The 18,649-nt window shown below is 36.0% G+C and overlaps 1 protein-coding gene across 1 annotated transcript; it reads right to left on the bottom strand.

Moving 5' to 3' along the window:
• Window positions 1–7,228: 7,228 nt before the first annotated feature.
• Window positions 7,229–17,875, bottom strand: LOC110443567 (alpha-(1,3)-fucosyltransferase C-like). The gene is made up of 3 exons (XM_021487848.1): window positions 17,816–17,875; window positions 11,094–11,164; window positions 7,229–8,303 (listed from the first exon to the last, which is right to left on the bottom strand). The coding sequence occupies exons 2-3, from the start codon at window positions 11,096–11,098 to the stop codon at window positions 7,256–7,258; spliced, it is 1,053 nt and encodes a 350-aa protein (XP_021343523.1). The 5' UTR covers window positions 11,099–11,164; window positions 17,816–17,875; the 3' UTR covers window positions 7,229–7,255.
• Between the last annotated feature and the right edge of the window lie 774 nt (window positions 17,876–18,649).

Below are 18,649 nucleotides of genomic sequence, written 5' to 3'. Positions count from 1 at the left end.
TTATATTTTTACCGATGATTTATTCTCTGTGCTGCGGTATTTGACTAGGTCCATTCATCATGTCAGAATAAAGAACGGCTGACATTTCAATTTGTGACCACGGTGGCTAAGTGGTTAAGTCGTCTGACCGTCTACGACCACTTGCCCTCCACCACTCTCGGGTTCGAGGCCGACGCGGGGCAGTTGCTAGTTTCTGACCGCAGGTTAAGTTTTTGGGGTTTTCTTCTCCGGTAACTCTGGCTTACCTCCGCCATCAAAAGCTGACACGTCCTTATAAATGGCCATTGCTGTTAATAGGACGCAAAAAAAACACCAACAAGCAAACACTTTGATGAAGTGAAGTAGTTCCTCACCTTTATTGTTGAGTTGGATTTGAGAGCAATGCCGTTTTCACATGGTGGTAAATGCTATATTGTGTTGGTGCCTTCGTTGCTCCATCATATATATCTCCAAATTGAAGGAGTATTCTGTAGTATGTCTTGTAGTATTCTGTTTACGGAAATACCTTGTTGAACTCCTTGTAGTAAACTACAATCGACGTTCTTGGAATAAGATTTGATGGTTAACTACATCAAATGCCGTTTGGTAGACTGGCCACCGTCTCTAGAATATTAAATAATTAAGAAGATAATTTAACTCTTATAATTTTGATCACTTGGATGTCTGATTCTAGGTTCTAAACTAGGGGGAGATAAGCTAGTAGTAAAATGCAGTCGAGAAATTCCTCATACAAACTTAGGGGCTGGTGGCCAGTCTAGCCGTTTGGCTATCAAACGTAGTATGACCTGTAGTTTCTGCTTGTTCACCTTTGCTTCCAAGATACAATAAGTGACCATCAGTTAAATGGAGTGTTTCTTTGATGTTTCATACATCAGGATAATTGGTTGTTTCTGATGTTCTAGTTTATATATAAACATAAAACGGAAGTTTCCGCAAAACCATAGTTGTTATCATAAGTTTCCTCCGGTGATAAGGAGTTGTATCGGATCGTTTTTCGTCGAGGGAAGGCGTGCCCATTAAAAATCTGCTGTCCTGTTTGATCTACGAATTGAGACCGTTTGGCTACCTCTGTTCGACTCTTATATAGAAATGTTATAATTTTAAACAATTATGAATGAATGTCAGTTTATATATGTATCTATATTTTCAATTAATCTTGTTGGCCCGGATGGAGACACCCAAAGAGTGATACTTTAGGAAACTTATGTGGTCAGACAGATGTCCCAATACCCGGTTCCTATTTCAGGCTCGATAGGGGAATTACACTCCGGCCGTGGTGGTGAAAGGCGAGTGCACCATCCACTGCGCCACCCAATCCGTTTGCTATGTGTTTCTTTCAGGACAAGCAAGTCATTGTAGTTTGTTAATGGCTAGCTTCGCGTTGCCTCACATGTGGATTTAATACTTTGTTTCTTTAACGAGGATTGCATACAGCCCAGAGGCTACTAGATGCTTTCCACAACCTACAATATGTACAATGACAAAATATGACACAGATATGACACCCATTCACACATTTTCACTCGGACACCCACACAATAACAGAAAGGAAAGGAGAAGAGAGAAAAAGAAGAAGATAGAAACGGAGACATTTAGAATCTGTTGGGTTTTGTAATAAATGCGATACAAAATCAAGAATAATTTTGTTTGGAGCTTCGTTGATTGTATCAGAACCATGTTAGAGTATCTTAACGAGAACATCAGGCATCAACTCCACAATAAGGTCTGGATTGACATTTGGAGCAAATTCATCACATGCTGGTCGAAGCATGTTTTCACAGATCATGTTATATTTTGGACAAGTTAAAAAGAAATGTTTTTCATCTTCGAAGAATTCACACAGATATCACAGAATTGATTCGGAGTTAAGTTATATGAGAACCTCTGTTTGTTCAGTGCACTGAGACCCATTCTTATTCTACATTGATTATTTTTGCCTTTTCCGTGTCCATATACGTACGATCAGTAAGAGCACGTGAGAAAGACTTAATTGTTGAACTATTAGTGCGGACTTGCTCAGATAAGTTTTTCCAATCTCTTATTGTATTTGGGAAGAATGACTGATGAAAGAAGGATTTTCTTTTTGAGATTACAAGAAGAATATTGTTCGAGTTTCTGAAGTTATTGTTTCGAGTACGATGAATCAGAATAGGACAGATAGGTTTTAAGTACGGGGGACAAAGGTCATTCTTAATTTTGTATAACATTTCAAGTCTATTGTTTTTCCTTCTGTCACTAAGTGATCCCCAGTATAATTCACTTAGAAGTTTAGTATATTTCGTTACCTTATAACCACCCGTGCATAGTAAGGCTGTCCTTCGTTGTACACTTTCAATAAGTTCAGATTCCAAATGACTGCAATTGTCAAACAATGTATTACCATATTCCAATATAGATCTGACCATTGATTTGTAGGGAGTCTCTAAACCAAGTCGCAGGATTAAGGAAGGTAGTGCATGTAGTATGTTAAGTAGTTTGTTTGCCTTCGCTACGATCTCTGATTTGTGTGTATGCCAGCTTAAGTTTCCAGATGGGAAAACATGTTAGCCGATGATGTATCTTTTTCGAAGCAAAGGGGTGCTAATGTAGTCACCCTGGCGTCGGCGTCCCACTTCACTCAGTTTAAACTTGTGCAAGATTTTTCTGGACAGTGTTGGATCATCACACTCCTACATATTTGTCTAAGATAAGGTTGAAGTATTTATATGGAGTGTAAGCAATGTGCTGAACCATATTTACATGTTTTAGGGGCCCAAAACAGCATAATTGGATTAGGTTGAAGTTTTAGAGCGAGCTTAAGGTTAAAGTTTTTAGGCAAGTTGTTTTGTGCGGTGTTGGATCATCAAAAGATTGCTGACTATTATACGGTTGAGGCATTTACATGGAGTGGAAGCAATGTGCTGAACCATTTTTACAACAACAAGAATATTCTTAAACTAACAATACCAGATTAGCCAACTACAACAAATGTATAACATATACCAAAGAGATGGAGATCCAACGCCCGCTCTTGGTATTTTCAGTGAAGTTAAGCATACCCCAGCTGATGGTTTTATATGGAATTCGCTTGTTCGGCATAAGAGAAATAAATTCAAAAGAAGAAATGACCTGACAACAAAAGAGGAGACTCGGCAATAGCAAAATTGATTAAAATTTTCCACGTCTCCCAATTTTACGTTGTTTGGTCATCTCTTCTTTTGAAATGTACAACATGTTAAGGTACAGCAGAACCTGGTAATATTGCCACCATTTGTGCAGTGAAATATTGGCTTTATAAAGGCGATTAGCAATAAATTGAGGGAAACGTATAAAGGAATTGTTAAAGTAAAACAGAACTAAGGGACCGCAAAAGAATTTGGCTGTAAGTAAGGTAGCAAATGAAATGCTGGTTATTAAATCGAAGTTGTACTGTAAATGTGTTTATATTGATATTTGCTAACTTGTTATAACATATCTTTTGACATCGACTTAACCTGGGACAGAATAAGGTTAGGCCTGTGTAATTTTACGTACAATCGATCACAGTAACATCTTCTGTCAGAAATACCCGAAAGTAACGCCTAGCTACTGTATGAATTTTAGGCTCGAGTAAAGAAATGACTGGTGGCCGTGGCTCCATGGGTGAATGCTGTGGCGCCACAGTTATGAAGCCATGTAAAGCTCCTGACATGCTGATGTTAATTCCCAAGTTTTATTTCAAACGGATCGAAAATTTAAAAAAAGGAAAAATCGTTTTAATTCATAGACGCAGAGTGGTTACTTTTAAATAAATAGCCCTGACTAAACCAATATCTCACGAGTGAAATAAGTTTAAATCCCCCAACAAAGGTATAAAGGAATTGTATTTACCTATAGCCTGTGGTTTTAGCTAGCTAACCTAGCTTTCTATAAACGTTTGTTTCAATGTGGCCTTGTATTTGCTTACATTAATTGAAGACCCACACGTGTGATATTTGTTTGCTAATATCGACATTTAAAAGCAGTGGGCTATACAGGCCCAGACCAAGGAATATTTCTACCAGCCAGTTGTTTTGGTTCGCATGGGATAGCTAGACGTGTGGATCTATATCTATACTTATGAACAAGTGAAACGTTATGACCTGAGGTATCAGCCTAAAAAAGTATGAAGTTTGATTATCGTGTCAATATACTAGAATGTTTGTATTCAGTAAATGTCTTGCTTATACCATCAGACTTCTATTAAAAGCTTATTATTTGTACTGAGTACAGTTTGAAACCCTCAGTCTCTTCAGGACGTCGACTGCCCTTTCCTTAGACAAGGACAAATATTAACATGTGATATGGCCATTGAAAACCTTTTTAGCCCACCATCATCTGATGGTGGGCTATTCAAATCACCCTGCGTCCGTGGTCCGTGGTCCGTCGTCCGTCCGTAAACAGTTCTTGTTATCGCTATTTCTCAAGAAGCACTAGAGGGATCGTTCTCAAATTTTATATGGATGTTCCCCTTGTTCCTTAGCTGTGCAGGGCAATTTTAGAGACTGATTGGATAAACAACATGGCCGACAGGCTGCCATCTTGGATTTTGATATTGAAAGTTCGTTATCGTTATTTCTCAAGAAGAACTAGAGGGATCTTTCTCAAATTTTATATGTAGGTTCCCCTTTGTCTATACCTGTGCAGGGCAAATTTTGAGACTGATCGGATAAACAACATGGCCGACAGGCAGCCATCTTGGATTTTGATAATGAAAGTTTGTTATCGCTATTTCTCAAGAAGAACTAGAGGGATCTTTCTCAAATTTTATATGTAGGATCCCCTTTGTCTATACCTGTGCAGGGCAACTTAAGAGACTGATCAGATAAACAACATGGCCGAAAGGCAGCCATCTTGGATTTTGTTAGTGAAACTTTGTTATCGCTATTTCTCAAGAAGCACTAGAGGGATCGTTCTCAAATTTTATATGGATGTTCCCCTTGTTCCTTAGCTGTGCAGGGCAATTTTAGAGACTGATTGGATAAACAACATGGCCGACAGGCTGCCATCTTGGATTTTGATACTGAAAGTTTGTTATCGCTATTTCTCGGGAAGTACGGGAGGGATCTTTCTCAAATTTTAAATGTAGGTTCCCCTTGATCCCACGTTGTGCATGTCATATTTTGAGACTGATCATAAAATTGATTAAAAGAAGAACTAAACACTTCTTTCTCATATTGCAATGATCGATTCTATTTCTTTCACATTAAGTACTGTACTAGTAAATATGTGAAATGACAAACTCACTTTGAAGGTTGGCTTTCATACACATCAGTATTAAGTTTAGATCAAAAGGTACCTCAAGTTGCATTTACTGTTAACATGACTGGATCAAACAGATTAGAGGAAAGAAGAGAAAAGATCGAACTGACAAAGAACTAATGAAGATGGTACAAAGGTGGGCGCTAAGATCCCTCTGGGATCTTTTGTATAATACCACATCACTTTAAGGTCATAATCTGAATAGATCCATGAACGAAAATCGACAACAGTATTCTGTCAAAGAGCTTTACAAAGGTGAGTAGAGAAACACCACAATATACTTATCTTAGTCATAATATTTGAAGGGAGAAATTAATGCTGACTCATAAGTTCAACCAGTGAATGACGACAGTTTGCTGGGTTTTTAATCTGCTTGCTAAACTGTCATTCACTGGTAAAATCAATATTAGACCGGCATTGGTTCGCCTTACATATGATATGACTATATATACTATATTATGTATTATTATTCTTTGTAATAATCTTCACTATGTAGGACCTACAAAGAAATCGGCGTTCTTCAGTAGACAGTCTTCACTGATGAAATATTTTTGTCAAGTTTTTGGCAATCGAATACTCGTTTATATGAATGATCATCAATTTGTGTTTACTTTTAAATGTATCGCGCGTAAGGATAACTGCCTTTTTCAAAGTACCAGCAGAGACAAAACAGAGTTTTCGGGTTAACATACTGTGTCAACAAATGTGGAAGTCCGAATACATGTTAAGGATACCCGTACCACTGCCAAAAGTGTTAAGGTAAAAACCGTACCACTGCCAAAAGTGTTAAGGTAAAAACCGTACCACTGCCAAAAGTGTTAAGGTAAAAACCGTACCACTGCCAAAAGTGTTAAGGTAAAAACCGTACCACTGCCAAAAGTGTTAAGGTAAAAACCGTACCACTGCCAAAAGTGTTAAGGTAAAAACCGTACCACTGCCAAAAGTGTTAAGGTAAAAACCGTACCACTGCTAAAAGTGTTAAGGTAAAAACCATACCACTGCCAAAAGTGTTTAGGTAAAAACCGTACCACTGCCAAAAGTGTTACGGTAAAAACCGTACCACTGCTAAAAGTGTTAAGGTAAAAACCATACCACTGCCAAAAGTGTTAAGGTAAAAACCATACCACTGCTAAAAGTGTTAAGTTAAAAACCGTACCACTGCCAAAAGTGTTAAGGTAAAAACTGTACCACTGCTGAACGTGTTAAGGTAAAAACCATACCACCCGTACCACTGCTAAAAGTGTTAAGGTAAAAACCGTACCACTGCTAAAAGTGTTAAGGTAAAAACCATTCCACTGCTAAAAGGGTTAAGGTAAAAACCGTACCACTGCCAAAAGTGTTAAGGTAAAAACCGTAACACAGCTTAAAGTATTAAGGTAAAAACCGTACCACTGCTAAAAGTATTAAGGATACTCGTACCACTGCTAGAAGTATTAAGCATAACATACCACTGCCAAAAATATTAAGGATCCTCGTACCATTGCCAAAAATGTTAAGGAAAACATACCACTGCCAAAAGTGTAACTTCTTATTGGAAACGTCTTTTTAGCATGACTATAGATTAAGGAAAGGAATATTTCTAAAACAATGAAATAAACAAAAGAGGCAACAACAGAGTGCTGAATGTAAAAGCTCAACAGGCCCGGCCAAAACTCGAACCCAGGACCTCAGATCACTCTTCCATCCTCTTCACAAACTGAGCTGCCTGTTCAACGAATTGGTTCTGACCAGTTCGACCTACAATGATATCCAAAACAAGATGCCGGGGAGCTTAGAGTACGGACTAAATTTTATAGTGGAATTCTGTTATGGATAGACATTCTTATGGATAGACTGCTGATTACAACTAGTTCGGGCGAGGTATCACCCGACATTTGCCTCACAAGCTTTATAAATTTAATTTTTAATCGCTTTGGTACATTATGGAATAAAAAAATATATAAAGGATTTTTATAAAAAAAAACAGTAATGAAAGTATACTTTTAATACATATCAATCATGATAGATCTTTTGGACGGATACAAATAGGCACTTTGTCTGACCCATATAACCATTGTCCTATGTCATTATACAGACGCTGGTACGCTGGGGCATTGTGCACGCGACGGCATAACTCACAGAAAGGGTACGAAAAATCATCGTGCATGTCGTAACTCTCTCTGAATTTTAAAAATGTTGAGAATATTTTTTCACTCATTGCCACGGAAGAGAGATGTTGAGCAAGCTTCCTTGTTGATGTAAAATTAGCACTGTCAATGAAGGAACCTGGAGGGCCGTACATATTATAGTGGGCGTTCCCTCTCACTACCGGTACCACATTAGACGTTTTAAAAACTTTAAAAAACTTTTCTGTCACATAGTCACGACATAAAGAACTTTCAAAAGATAAATAAAAGTTGTACGATTTGTTAAGTAGGTCTAGACAGGAATGGTCCTTTCCATGTTTTATACATGTACGTGTTCCACAGTACCCGTACACATCTACGTCGACATACAACTGTAACAGTTTTACAAACTGTTCTCGTTTACTCTGACTGTGACAATTACCAACAAACCAAGCTGCAGTTTTCTTCAGCCACGGTTTAAATATTTTCTGAATTGGTTTAGTAAAAGTCGGATTCTGGAAAATCCCATAAGGTTGGTAGATGTCGGCGTCGCGTCTGTATGACATTGTCCAGTTAAATACGTTGTGCCAATTGTAATAAGACATTTTATAATTCATCGGTGGCTCAAGACCATGAAACACCCAGATTTGACCCTTAGGTTTTGCCGGAGGTTGCCCAACCCATAGCTCCGGTGTGTGAAATATCACAGCGTCACTATTCTCTGGGATATATTCTCCTTCTGTCATTTCACATTTGTGTTTGCAGTTATAAAAGAAATCCTTGCTAACCCATGGTGGCCTTTTCCAGTAATGGATGTTCTTGGTTCCAGGGGTTTTGGGCAGAAATTTTACATTTTGAAGACTTCTTCTTACCTCATTCATATATACAGTCCATATTATTACAAGTGCGATTACCAGGAGATTTCTGTCTAAATGAAATCTGGAAAAAAGTGAAAAATCCGCTTTAGTACGTATATTGGCTATTACAACATGAAAACCGAGCAGTATTAGTTTCAAATGTTAAAACATATGGTATTAAACTCAATTGACACATACAGAGTTGCTACAGAATCGTATTAAAAGTATTCGCCTTTTGCCCAGCTTGGTTTAAACTTTGTCTTATTCAAATTTTGTTTGGCAATACATCGAAGTACATGTTTTATAGAACAGAAGAGGAAACACAAACAATTGTGGTGACACTTATGTAAATTTGTTACCTGCTTAATAATCAACTTTTCAACAGTAGCTACAGGAATGAAGTAATATGTACAACAGACAAATACGGGAATAGGGGAGGGGGTAATGAATTGATATGCAGTGGAAACCAGGAATGAATAACATATCAATATAAATATAATCATCAGATGGTAATATCATATTGCTATAGTGCAATGAGTATGTGGAACACGATTCTGTAAAATATAACTATGCAATAGTAGATGAAAATTTCAGCAATGCTGTAAATGGACGCTCGATAAAGGTTGAAGTGTATATACAAGTTACATAGCATAAATTACCACTAAATCAACTATTGACAAAATTAGTATGTCACAAAGCACCGCCATGATTATTTAAAACGTTGCAGTTCACATACTAGCCATCACACTTGTAAATATATAGGTCCATAAAACACTTTCCCGCCTCGTTCCTGGCACGTCCTGCTCTTTCAAGGTTACACATCACTTTATCAATCTATCATAATCATAGCCAGTTAGTGACATGATATGGTATAAAGAAGCATATAAATCCAAATACATTTTAAGACATAGTAGTAAAACGAATGCAACACAACATACATATATAATAAAATTATGTCAAAATGAATGAAATCTTTTAGTTTTGAATATATAATTTTGGACGGCTAGACAAATTGTAGTGTTTTTTCGATGGTTAAGAGAGTAATCACCAAAGAGTAAAAGATCAGTTGATACGGCAAACTCAGAACATGAAGCTGTCTAAGTGCTGTATATTTATTCCATTTTAGCAAATAATGTGTTGAGTTCTCAATTGCACCGCAGGAACAATTCGGGGATTGTATGATGTTTTTCGTAAACAAGTGTTCTTTTAGGGAGCTACATGACATACGCAGTCTTGTGTGGTAGATTTGACCCAGACGTGAACCCTGAAAGTAGTATGAAGGTGGACATGCTTTCTTATTAGATTTCACAACGGTTTTTAAATGGTAAATGGAAGGGTTATTTCTAATATGTAATGGAAGGGAATTCCAATTGTTTACAGCAGATAGAAGAAATGCATTTTGATACATATTTGTTTTACAAAGAATAGGTGTCAGACATGATGGGTCAGAAAATCTGGTATTATAACTATGGACATCACTAACTGAATTAGGTAAGAGATTATACAGATACTCTGGAGTATTTTGATTAAACATTTTATGGAATTGTAACAATTTATGATGGAGTCTACGGTCTATTAATTTATTCCATCCTACTTCTGTATATAGTTTGTCTAAGCTTACAAGTTTAGTAGCACCTGAAACAATCCTAGCATCTTCCAAATTAACATTCTCTAGTTTAGAAATAAATTCTTTGGGAATGATATCCCAGACAGTATCAGCATATTCTACAAGTGGTCTAATAAACGAAAAATATATATTTAAGAAATAAACTGCATAGATGTGGCAGTCCAACTGGCAGTTATACCAGTTGGTCTGCCACATCTATGCAGTTTATTTCTTATATTTATATTTCCATAATGAAAATTCGCAAAAAAAAAAAATATGCCTTTTCCAAATTTCAAATTTCCCGCTTATTACCGCCAGGCCAGGCCAGTATCTAGAACGGCACAAAGATAACAGCTGACGTCATGTGCTATTTCCCATACAGAATTGAAAAGACTCCGCAACTTTCTTTAATAATTCATTTGATTTTGATTTATATATATATCATATTCTCGATTCATAAATAGTAACAAATGACATTTTGTAAGTAACTAATCAAGTGTCGTAAAACATTTTCCGATTTTATTGCGACCTATATCCGGCGCACGCACTCAACGGAAGCCCGCAGTAATCAGGTCAGAGTTATATTTGCGGTCCGGCATGTTGTTGATATTGATCGTGCAACCGGAGAAGGTTGAATTGCCACAATTGGTGAAAAATCCAGGCGTAAAATTGTTTGTTGATCTCACAGACACTTGCAACAGGCAGCTGGTGTTAGGGATCAAAGCAGAAGATACCGATAAGTTCGGTAGTGACACTGTTAAGTCGCTCGGAGGTGCAAAGACCAACTTCAGTTATAGTCTCATAAGATGAAGCTGCTATTGGCAGTACTTTAGTAGTAATATAGAAGGGCTTTGCCACACCAAATGTAAATATTTTGTAATGTTTGCCTGTCGAGTTTAAATTTTACAGATCGCATGATATTTAATCTAGACGTTGCTTTGTGAATTATTTGTTTAACATGTTCAACCCAACTGCAATTATTCGAAAAAAGAACTCCAAGATGTTTATGCAACAGTACCTCTGATATTTCTTCATTGCACATATGTAAGATCGGATCGGGTTGAATGTTTCTTTTTCTACTAAGAGTCATGCTTTCCGTTGTTTTAGGATTGAAATCAACTAACCAAGATTTGGACCATTCAGTAGTTTTTAGTAGATCTGACTCCATAATGTTATTTGTCGTCTGTTCTAAGGGTTTTTCAACTATCAACTACATCAGTTAAAGGTTATATATTGTATTATTCTGTATACAATAATACATCTTACCTCATTGCAAGAACGATATGCACACGAGTTGAACATCTGCGCTGTTTCTCGGAAACTTGGAGAGTCACCTCCTGGAAAATATGTTAGATATAGTTTACTTTGACAATCACTCAATCCCCATGTTTCCCCCAAACTGGAGTAATAATCTAATAACCCGACCATAGAACGTGACAAGTTTCCATGACGTTGACCACAAAACAAGTGGGCGGACCTATGCAAACTTTCAGCGAATGAGACAGGACTATGTGACGTCATCAACAGTATATGTTGGCGAATTTAACCACAAAGCTTACGTATATCTCAGGCTGTTGCTTTTGGAATTCATCACACATTAATAAGTTTCGAAAATGAAAGTTGTGTCCACTTAGCTAACAAATGCACTTTTCTATTTCGGTCAGATTATGAGATGATAACTCAAGTTGAGCACATGTAAATTGAAAAGATGACTAGATAACTTCGCCATCTATTCAATTTACACGAGCTCTTCTGGAGTTATCAAAATATAACTTGACCAAAATTTACAGCTATTCCTCAAATATAAACAACGAGAAATGAAAGGTATTTGTAAGTACACATACATTCAATGTATTGATTTTGCGTAAAAGAACAGTGTTTTTTTTTGTCAAACGCTTCTCAAATTGCGCTTAATACCGATTCTAATAATTAATTTTAACCATGTAAAATATACTACATCTCGCGTTGCCTACCACGGATGACGTCACGCAAAATGGCTGCGTTAGACGTTCAATTGATATCCCCAGCTTATAGTGCATGCTGCAAACTACTAAAGAGGATAAGAAATTATAAACTACTGAAGAAGATTAGAAATGATAAAAGGTTGTTGAAAAGATTATCAGCAGTAATGAACAATTGTGTACATCATAGCACCTGGCCCCGGTTGCCCAAAGGTTGGTTAACAGTCACAAGTGGTTAGTGAAAAAATCAAAGTGTTTCCACTACAAATAAGGGCTTTCAAACATACAGCAGTGGAATTATACAAAATTTTGTTGTATTCATATTTAAACATTTTCCTAACTAATGGGTAACGCTAACCTACAACCAGGTCCTGCTGGTTAAAAAAAGATTTTGTTGATAACTTAAAATGATATAGAATTATTAAAGTTACAAGAGTCACCAAAACAACAAGTATTTATTATCAAAGTCTACAATGTAAATAATATCATAAAATCTTAATATTTAGTATCAGAAATTTACAATGTCAACCAAACACGGACTACTAATATTAGTAAAAAAGAAAGTACAATGTTAAGTATAAGATAACATAGTAATATCTAGTATCAAAGTCTACCATGTTAGATATAACAAAAAACACTAATTCTATACATAAAGATATATAACGACCAGTTTAATCAAGACTACTAATATTTAGTAGCAAAATCAACAATGGGAAGTATAAAATATACTAGTATCGAAATTAACCATGCTATGTATTACATTAAATGCTAATATAAAGTATCAATATCTTCAATACCAGGTATAATAAAAAATACAATTTTGTGGTATCAAAATATATAATTTCAAGTATAATAAAGGCAACAAATATTTAGTATCAATATCCACAATATTAGGTATAGCGAGAAATACTTTGTTTTTCGTATCAAAATATATAATGATATAAGAAATATCAAGACAACTGTTATTTAGAATCAAAATCTTCAATGTGAAGTATAAAAAATACCTATATTAAGTATCAAAATCTTAAATGTTAAGTAAAACATAAAATATTCATTTTTATTTTCAAATTGACAATGTTGAATATGAAAATAATGAATGATATTTAGTATCAAAATATAAAATATTAAGTATAACATAAAATACTTAGATTTAGTATCAAAATATACCATATTAAGTATGACTTAAAGGAATGATATTTAGTATCAGAACCTACAATATTAGATATAACATAATATACTTATATTTAGTATCACAATTGACAATATTAGGTATTACATAAACTAATTATATATTATTATCAAAATCTACAATATTAATTATAACCAAGACTAGTAATATATTTACACTATAGTATCAAAAATATCAAATCATAAATATAATGATACACTTACATATGCCCAGACATATCTTTAAGTTAATATCAAAATCTGTAATGTCTTCCTCTCTCTAGACTACTGATATTACGATTTCTCGCACTATAACGAGCACTCACAGTAAGTACGTATATCTACAATGTTGTCAATAGCTAAAACTACAATCTTTAAGTATTGATGTCTAAAACTTTAAATGTCCTCTTCGTTCCTTGAGGAGTGTGCACACAACTCACTCATTTGTCAAATATGGCGTATCATGCAGTCTTAATATTTTCATTGATAAAATCAAAGTCACCACGAGAGCTCTTATGTTCCTTCATAAATATTTGTTCTAGATACTCTGACCATAGACCCGGACCCATATTCATCAAATCATTCTTATGCTTAAACTCAGATTCTGTGTTCAAGCCAGATTTCTTGTTCCGGCGATAAATCAATAGAAAAATGACATTTTGAATATGGAAATTTCTGGGGAAACTTACAGACGAATGCCATTTTCAGTGTTAACACGTTTTAATTTTTTGACCGTGTCACATAATTTATGCAAGGTAGGAGAAATGTCGTTTCAGCACAGAATGCATGCTTGAGTAGGAGAATGGTTTTATGAATACGGGCTAAGAAACTACTATGACAATTATATAGAACTATGACATAAATATATGCAGCAGTCGGGTTACTTACGCTTTTTATCTGCGCTTACGTATAGAAACAAATAAATCTTCAACCGAAAGTTTTTATGTTTGTTACGATGACTCCATTTATTCCCTGCAATGCACAAAAAGGAAGTTCTCATCCAGGATATTTCGCCGACAGACCGTAATCTTGACCACTGGTGAAAATACTGATACGAAAATCGTTTCCTATTATAAACAAATCGTTGGATCGTTGTAAACCTATTTTAACCTCTCGTCGCTGTTAATACATGGTCGGTGTTTTCTAATCCTGTTGACTTTTTACACTTATCCTTAACTTTCGTTACCGGTACGTTATGACACTATATTGTGAAGCGAATGTAAAACCACTCAAAAAGAACAAACAAACAATCTCAAAACTAAAAAACATAACTGTATATGTGTACAACACTGATGATATATGTATCCATATGGGGCACGATTAGGCTGCTGATACAGGGCTTTGCAGCAGATATCCTGTGGGTCCTAGGCATCCTTTGAAAAGTATCCCCTGTGTCGGTTATTACTGGGTAGGAACGTCACTTAACAAAATGCAGCAAATGAATACTTTAACACATCTAACCCTGTGTGAGTTGTTGTAATTCAATCGTGTCTTATGAAACGTGAACTGGCTATAAAATCCTTAAATAGACGCAGCAATTTCTATGGCGTTTCTCCCTTTTGTATAGGTATCTGTTGATAAGGTGCCTACTTATACCAGTGGATGCGCAATGAATAGATGCCGCTTTATGTACGGTATCATTATGGCTGGCTCTGTGAAGAATTGGGCCAAATCTAAATAAAATAGTCCAGGAAGGACAGTATAAGCAATGTCAGCCCGGCAGAGTATTGGCCTGTTTATCTCTATATCAGGGGTGATCTTTTGTTTACAATAGGAAGCAATTAGTTAACCCTTTTACCCCTATGTAACTTGTGTAGACCCTACCATGCATTGGTAAGGACGAGTCCATTATGGTCTACAGTGGTGAAAGGGTTTATGTTAATTGTTTTATAAAAAGGTTGTAAACAGTTGGGTAACTCAATAGGGATCTAAACACTATGTGTTGACATTCTAGTGATATCATGTTTGGCATTGGAACCTGCACGTAATCTCTAGTGAACAGTGACTGCTTAATCGATAATGGTTAATCCTTATGCAGACAGTATTATTTTAGGCACGAGTTGTGTGTATGTTGCGCAATGAAAGTAAGATCATTATCCTCTTCAAGATCTGAGCAAAATGCTNGGGGGGGGGAGAGATACTTATATTTAAAAAAATGGAATCTCACTAAACTGATTTAAATGTCTTACTAAAATCAAGTTTGGTCTACTATATATTCTATAACAAGAGGCCAGGTCCTGCGGGCATATTTTCCTGGAGTGTGCTTAAAACTGCTTTTGTCTTTGCAGGTCTATTTAACAAGAGACTGTAAACCATTTCTGTTATATAATTGAACAATGAAATGATTTCTTCATTAATCTATATATCAAAATGAAAAAACAAAAGAAAACTTTTTTTTCTTTCCAGAGATTTGTATTCGTCTAGCATTAACACTTCGTAAACTTCAAAAAGATACACTAATCCAGGTGCTCACTCTTTTTTTAATATTGATACGAATGACATTGTTGTTCCCCGATATTTTCATGATATTTTTGTGGCTTGCCAGAGCCCTAATTGTACATACAATTGTAGATTTTTTTTGCACACCGAGAGAATCGCTCTTAGGAAGTTAATTGATATTGGAAATATTGATAATAGGGATCACTGCACTGTGAAGCGTAAAAGTCACTGCATGGAGTTTTTGTACACGTGATGTTTGGTTTTTCCAAAGAGCTTTATATTACCGGCCAACTTGATTCGAGTTGTATTTTAAAACTCCATCAAGTTTTTGTGGACAACTATTTTATACCTAGTCCCACCTATTTTGCCTATAACATTATATCTTAATTACAATCCAAAACATGGTTTTTGGCATTTTGCTAAATGCTATTAGACTTTGGCATTTGAATAAATGCACTATTACAACAATAAATGTCTTGTGTCATTTGTGTCATTTTTGGGCAAAAAACAGGCAGAGTTCTCCGGTGTGCTTTAATTTCAAGTAGAACACACACACACGATGTTATAAGACCTGTATAGTGCCTTCTAGCAGACGACGTATGTTGTAACACGTACTTGATGTGAATAGGCGTGTGTGCAATTTTTACTAATTAAATACCTTTAGATGTAGTTTAGTTAAATACAAGAATACCAATTTATGTAAACCGTCAAGGCAATTTCATAACAATTGCATCAAACGTACAATCAGGCATTACAATATACCTACACAAATACAGCCAACGAAACGACTTGTAATTTTCAGCTAACTTAAGCTCATTTGGCAAGCTGTTCCACAACCGGGAGGCCTCAAAACGAAAAGGCCTTTTACCATAGATGAAGGAGTTCACCTTTGGAAACCTAATCATTTCTGAGGTTGTAAACAATTTAAATTCCTTCCTCTCCACAAGGTTTGGTAAAAGAGATGTTGAAATACCATTTAAAATCTTAAAAAACCTCAGAGGCCATACATTAAATAATGGGTTTGATCAAACCTAAGTGAAGGGCCCTGAAACCTTTATAACACGCTTCAGTGGACCTCATCTGTGAGTTTAACTGGGGCGTGACGGCAATGTGCTGTCCTGGGAGTATCACTTTGTCAATATGGTACAATTATTAATAATTGATATTAACCAATGCAACAACAAAATACTGAAAAACATTATACATGTATGTCACATAGCAACAAGTGCCGTCGTGTTCAGGGACATTCTTCAATTTAATAGACACAATTATATAGTTTTTCCAAAAGCGTGGGAGGGTACGGTTGTAGGACTACGCTTACAGTTGTGCTTTAATCAACATCTGAAGAAGAAATGTTTCTCATTTTCTAGAACAAGACATGTTTTACACAATCTTTGTTCTAAAGAGGGTTTCCTTTGTCTTCCTATGACTACCTCACACTAACTTAATTTTGTATATATACCATTCTTAATTTGTTATTAGTAATGATATACTACAATTGTGTTATAGTTGTGTTATTGATCGCTCGATCTTCATGATTACATTCTTTTGAATATTTTGGACAGGAAGTTTACAGGACACCCAGCCTCATGGGAGTGTATATATCATTTCTTATGTGCTCATTAACTTACATAGAAAAAGGCCGGGTATCGTGTATCAAGAAGGAATGTCAATGTGTTGAAAAAAATAGTTTTCCCCCTGGATCTTTGGCATTTAAACTCAGATGTTTGCTGCACACGAACAAAAGCTCGCACTAAACCACACCTACAGCGAGACTCGCTTCCTCTTGAACAAGTATAAACCACACACATACAGCGAGACTGGCTTCCTCTCTAACACGTATATCCAACTGGTAGTATACATTATTACATAGTTCAAGTACGTCTATTCTACTCAATATGTCTTCTGGCCATCATTAACATTAGACGTTTACCATTCACTAGAAATTTTAAAGTCACACTAAACAACACACTAACGAGAGACGTTTTTTGAAAACTACAGAAATGTGTCTGTAAGACACGGATACACACACACAGAAGTGGGTGCTATGAGCTATGTTACACACGCCGTGAATTGGCGTGTGTGCTATATTTAGCATGTAAGTTCAAAAAAGAGAACAACAATTTTATCAAACTTGCAATCGGGCATCACAATATTCTCCCACAGATGCATAATTAGGATGGGCAACTCACCGTTATCTGATCGTTGTCGACGTTATACCATCTCCTGGTGTTACTGGTACACGCTCGCGGTCTGTACCTACCGTTCTGTACGTAGCATTCGTGAACCTTCGACAATGTATATTGAACACAAACTTTAAAGCCTTATCTCTTTTTGCTAATAACGCCGAGTCGACCAACATGACTTCTATTTAACCAGACTTGATGGTTAAAAATATGCCATTCTCTCAGTTATACATACACAAACTGTCCACGGTGCACCGCTACTGTTGGGATTGACTACTGTGATGTGACGAGTGACTCACTGCTATATTGTGTAGTATCGATTCGTACCCTTCGAGTTGTTTTTTTAAAGAGCTTCAATAGATTAGACGGATATTAGGTTAACTTAAAATATGTGATGTTTGCATTATTGTGAAATAAAATATGCTTCTCTAAAATGATCATTGTCAAATAAGGTACTCTTAAAAGATAATCGGGGAAGGGGGTTGATTTGTACTGAAAACTTAATTTGTGAGATTTATACTCGGCTATTATTTGTGATAATTTGATGAAAGGGCCAGCAACACTAAATACAGCAGAGGTATACCCCGATCTATTCTCTATTTGCACTGGTGAAAAGCTCTGCAAATTAAAGGAACCCGTTATCGACTACCTGTTTTACTTCGAAAATTAACAAAATTAAAAATAATACCGATTAAATACACACTGCTTTTATACTCCTTATACAACAGCATTCGGTCATACACAATAAAGCATTACCGCGTCTGACCAGACGAGGGCTCAAATTATTTCAATAAAGGAGCGCAGTAAAACCTTAATAAAACAACTCTTATTATATATACGGTAATCTATTGATAATCCGTTCATAAACGTTAACAATAGTTGGTTGATTGACGGGTTTATCGCCTACATGACTCCACCCATGCGGGTTTCGTCTCACTGAATGAGGTCGGTGTTCTGTCGGCGTCACGGTCAACGTGATTCCTCTTGTAAGTACTAGGGTCTATGTATATTATAACCGTCGTTTAAATACAGACATATTTTGATTCAGCACCCGTGTTTGCATATAGTA

This window comes from Mizuhopecten yessoensis, unplaced genomic scaffold (assembly GCF_002113885.1).
Source record: "Mizuhopecten yessoensis strain PY_sf001 unplaced genomic scaffold, ASM211388v2 scaffold716351, whole genome shotgun sequence".
NCBI classification, from domain to species: Eukaryota; Metazoa; Mollusca; class Bivalvia; order Pectinida; family Pectinidae; genus Mizuhopecten; species Mizuhopecten yessoensis.
The sequence above is the reverse complement of the archived record's forward strand: the minus strand, read 5'-3'. Positions and strand labels throughout refer to the sequence as shown.